Source organism: Belonocnema kinseyi, chromosome 9 (genome assembly GCF_010883055.1).
Source record: "Belonocnema kinseyi isolate 2016_QV_RU_SX_M_011 chromosome 9, B_treatae_v1, whole genome shotgun sequence".
Classification (NCBI taxonomy): Eukaryota; Metazoa; Arthropoda; class Insecta; order Hymenoptera; family Cynipidae; genus Belonocnema; species Belonocnema kinseyi.
In genome coordinates this window covers 48,872,349-48,877,208 of record NC_046665.1, presented here as the reverse complement: position 1 = coordinate 48,877,208, position 4,860 = coordinate 48,872,349, and the positions used below count along the sequence as shown (strand labels likewise).

At 26.5% G+C, this 4,860-nt stretch overlaps 1 protein-coding gene across 1 annotated transcript in view; it reads left to right on the top strand.

Moving 5' to 3' along the window:
• Positions 1 to 4,860, top strand: part of LOC117180529 (ejaculatory bulb-specific protein 3-like) — a 26,455-nt gene that overhangs the window by 2,298 nt on the left and 19,297 nt on the right. The window contains exon 4 of the mRNA XM_033373027.1: positions 2,161 to 2,234. Within this exon, the coding sequence (XP_033228918.1) occupies positions 2,161 to 2,234 (74 nt within the window). The remainder of the gene's footprint in view (positions 1 to 2,160; positions 2,235 to 4,860) is intronic.

Sequence of the window (4,860 nt, the reverse complement as noted above, 5' to 3'; positions counted from 1 at the left end):
TAAAAAAACTTGAAAAGCGATTGACCAAGTGTATAGAGCTTCAAGGAGATTATGTTGAAAAATAAAAAAAAAATTTACCCAAAAAAAATTGTTTTTATACTTTATTCTAAGGACTTATTGAACTACCCTCGTAACTATTATTTATTTGTTACATAGACTAATTCAAATAGCTATAACTACATTATCGAAATATGAATTAAAAAGACGCAGTGGGCAAGCGGGAATATTTTTTTAGGACATCTTATAGGGGCGCTCACATCAGTTCAGCTGAAAAGACGTTTAAAAAAAATGTGTACCTATGTCCACTAAGATCTTTCTAATTGCAGATGCATTTTGAAGGTGAAGATTTCCAGTAATACTTTATATTCGTTCGATTTTACAATTTCTTATATATACCTCCGAATGCTTTAAAATAATCTTTGAAGCTTCAACCTTCCACACTTTTCATACTTTCATTATTTATATAGACAAAGGTCCATAATCGAACGAGACATCAAGTGAGCAGCGAGTTATGACGGCCATGTCTAAACGTTCTTCCTCGTTTTATCATAGGAAAGTTGGTACGTTTGTCGCATTCCCAATCGTACCTGACTAATTAATTAGTAACTTGTAATACTAAAACATTACTAACGTAAACTAGTCAAGGGTACTACTACCGGGTTCCTAAACCAACTATTTGCATGGTTGCTGTTACTAATTGAACAGTTGTAAGAACCAATGAATGCTAGATAGTAGCCTCAACTATTCATTTTTCTCAGTGCATTATAGAGCACATTGAAATTTTTACACGTACATTTACCGGGGCTTTGATGGTTCAGAATCCACTTTAAACGGTAGATCACCTCAACGGAGTGGCGGCTTTCATGTTGAGGGGAGTAGCCTCGGAAGTCACTTGTCCATTTTGTGAAGATTGGGAAATTAAGCATTTTCGCGTTTAAGGGCGAAAAATTACTTTCATTCAATAGTTTGTTTATAACATTATAAACATTGTTTTCCTCACTTTAACTCTTACCTACTGGACATTACTTTTGGTTATTCATGGTATCAATATATTACCTGTTTTAATAAATTTGAAAATCTTAAAAAAATATATTCCAGCCCATCAGTTACATGTTGTATGCATTTTTAATTGAACAATGTAACAATTCCCAGGCGTAAATGTTATATAGTTTGTACGTAGTGGAAAAATGATGTATAATATTAATTCGTTTCATAGAACAAATTTATCAAACAAATTAAAATTATATATAATATTTCAGACAAAGTATAATTTTCCCGCCTGGGTTTATTCATATTATGTGCCTAAAAAATAAATAAATGTGAAAGAAGATAACTTTCAAAAATACGACAATCAAAATTTTTCGCTTTCTGTTGCTTCCAATATTTTTTAGGTTGAAATTAAGTGATGAAAGTAGTTTGAACTCTAAATACATACAATAGGTTAAATCACTTAGGAAGCATATATCCAACATTAGTGTTCATGGCATGCGCAAGTTTCCTGTTCTCTATACCATAGTAATACTCTCTTTGTCTAAATTGTCGTCGCAAACGATTTCACGCGTATTTTTGAAAGTTCTAGTAATTCACATTTCGCTAACTGCTATCGTACTGAAAACGAACGCGAGAACATTTGTACAATTATTTCTTCTCTGGAATATGTACTTAAATAACTAACCATTTTGTTCCCAGAGAAAGTCCTAAATTTCGTTTTCGAAATTAAAAGAGAAATTGAGTACATTTTTCGCTGTCTCTTCACAAATATTTTGGTATAAAATAAACATTTTCAAATATAAATATTGTTTTATCCATATAGAAGTATATTGCAAAATTGAAAGATAAATTTTTCTACCTGAGGTATCGAATCACTTTCACTGATCCTTCTATTTGACTTTTTGAACATTTTGCACACGCTGTCGCTAAAGCTTCCGGCAAAGCTCCTGAAAATAACAGTTTATCAGTATTATTGGATATGAAATGCATAAATTAAAAATCAAAATTCCGTAAAACATAATATTCTCATAAAAGTTATTGAACAGAAAGTGAATAAAAATTTATTAGAAAATAAAAATAAATTAATCTATTAATTATGTAAGACTAGGAAATAAAGATTTCAAAGATGGAGTTACATTTATTGTAACATAATTAACTAATAATTGGCAGTTATTACCTTGACTTTCTTGTTTTATATGAATCCAATATCAATGAAAGAATTCTCTCTATTACGACTCAACAAAGTAATTTTAAAAATGCATTCAGTATTAGAAATTAAGATTTAATTGAACAAAAAACTCAACTTGATTTTTAAAAATTCAAAAATATTAATTGACATTAACTTATGAGTATATTAGGCTTAAAAATATTCTCTTAAATATTTTTAATTAATTGTAAACCTAATTAATCAAAATTAAAATATTATTAATTTATTTTTATTATAATTAAACAGGGAAAAGAAGACCCAAACAAAACAATTTCCTTTCGAAGACTCTTTGAATGGAACCATTTTTTTTCTGATTTTCCTCAGTATTTCGGAAATTTAAAAAAGAACATTATTTTCAGAAAGAGTCGTCATTTTTAACTATTATTTTATATTTTGTTTGTGGATTTCGAAACAATGAGAAACCTTCTATCAAAATTTAAAAAAATTAAATCAATTTTTGTAATACTAAATTTAAAAAGTATCTTTTTTTTAATTTCAAAGAATATTGTAAAATTAGCATAACAAAAAATGCAGATTTAAGAAAATTGTTTTTAAAATAAATATTATGGACCTAAAAATTCGATTAAAAATTAATAGCCTCAATAATAAGCTTAAACTAAGGAAAAAATGTCCATTTTATAAAAAAAGATTTAAAAATGCCTAAAATTCAAATTTTTCAGAAAAATTGTAATAATTCTCCAAATAAATGATATTTTTTCAATTTCTTCAGCTCATTTGAAAGTATTTTTCTATTGTATTTTCCTAGTTATTTAAAATATTTTCTATATTTCTTCCTAGATTCTACTAAAGGGAGAAACTTTGTGAGAAAAAGTCGTACAATTTTAAATAATAATTCTACTCACGATATAATTTAAAAGGATGGAAAAAATAAAATTTTCATAAATGTTACTAATATGTATTACAATATCATGAATAATGATTCTTCAAAAGTTTGTTTAAAGTATAAGTTTGGTAGATTTGTTGACTTTTTTGCACCAAGTTTGATCCTAGCGCAGAATCTATGTGCAAATTTGGTTTATAAATATTATAAACATGTAGAAATATGCGATGGTAACTTTCCTTTAAAATAAGATCACGAATTTTAAATAATATTAATTATTTTAAGAGCTATTCTGATTTGTAGAAAACATAAAAACTTGAAGTTTTTTTGTAACGTCTTTTTAAAAAACGCAGATTTTTTTGCACTTGGGGTGTTAGATGCTTTTTTGCAAGATATTTTTTTTTAATTTCACATTTCTCCTCCAACTTGGGTTCTTTATATGCAGAATCTTCTTGCTTTTTACGGTGATATACAGAAAAAAATATTGTGAAAAAATGTTATTTTATTACATCTTATCAGTTTTCAAATGTTAATTGTTTCCAGAGTTATTCTTATCTTTCTTATCTTATATTTTGCCTTAAACTTGGGCTTATTAAATGTAGAATTGTATTGCCTGTCACGGTATTTAGAGGGGAATACTTATGCGTAAAAGTTTTATTTCATAATTTTTAATTTATTTATTTTTAAAGTGTTAATTGTTTGCATAGGCATTCTACTTTTTCGAAAATATCGTAAGTTGTCGTTTTTTTGCAACATATTATTATAAAATTAAAAGTTTGCCTTGAACTTGCACTTATTAGATGCATATTCTTCTTACCTTTCGAGGTATTATGAGGAAAAAATTGCATTTAAAAAGCTTATTTCACTCTTTTATATTTAATTTTTGTCTGATTCTTAATTATTTTTAGATTTATTTTAATTTCTTGTAGGGACGAAATTTTAAGTTTTTTTGTTTGGAATATCTTTTTATAAAATTTACATTTTTTCTTCAACTTAAGCTCACTGTATGCAGAATTTTATTATCTTCCGCGGTGTTTTAAAGGAAAACTTTTCGTGTGAAAATTTTATTTGATCACTCTTTATTTATTTGTTTGAATTTTAATTAATTTCGGTGTTAATCTAGTTTTTTTTAAACATCTAAATTTGACGGTTATTTGCAATGTATATTTTTTAAAAGGTCATTTTGCCTTTAACTCTAGTTTACTGGATGCAAAATTTTACTACCTTTCACGCTATCAACTTTTTTATGTTAATTGTTTCCAGAGTTTTTTTAATTTTTTGAAAACATCAAAATTTGATTTTTCTTTCGAAGGTGTTTTTATATAATTGATATTTTTCCATCATCTTGGGCTTATTAGATGCCGAATTTGATTTTTTTTCGCAGAATTGCGACGAAAGCATTTTTGTGTACAAAATTTATTTTATTATTTTTTACGATGTTTTTAATGTTATTTATTTCCAGAATTATTCTAATTTTTCGAAAAAATCCAAATTTCACATTCTTTTGCAAAATATGGGTACAAATTTGACATTTTGCCTTTAACTTGGGCTTATTAGATGAAGAATTTTAATATTTTCCTTGGTATTATGAGAAGAAAAAAATACGTATACAAATTTCATTTCATTATTTCTTATTTAGTTATTTTTATTTTCAATATAAACATTAAGGCACTTTAGCTACAGCTCAGAAAACCCGCCACTTAGATAATATCTGTCAGAAATAATTATAATTGATGTTAGCTATTTTTCTCTACATGGTCTTCAATCAATATTTTTTAAATCTATTTATTTATTTCTTTTTAAGTTGTGAAAAAATTCTTGT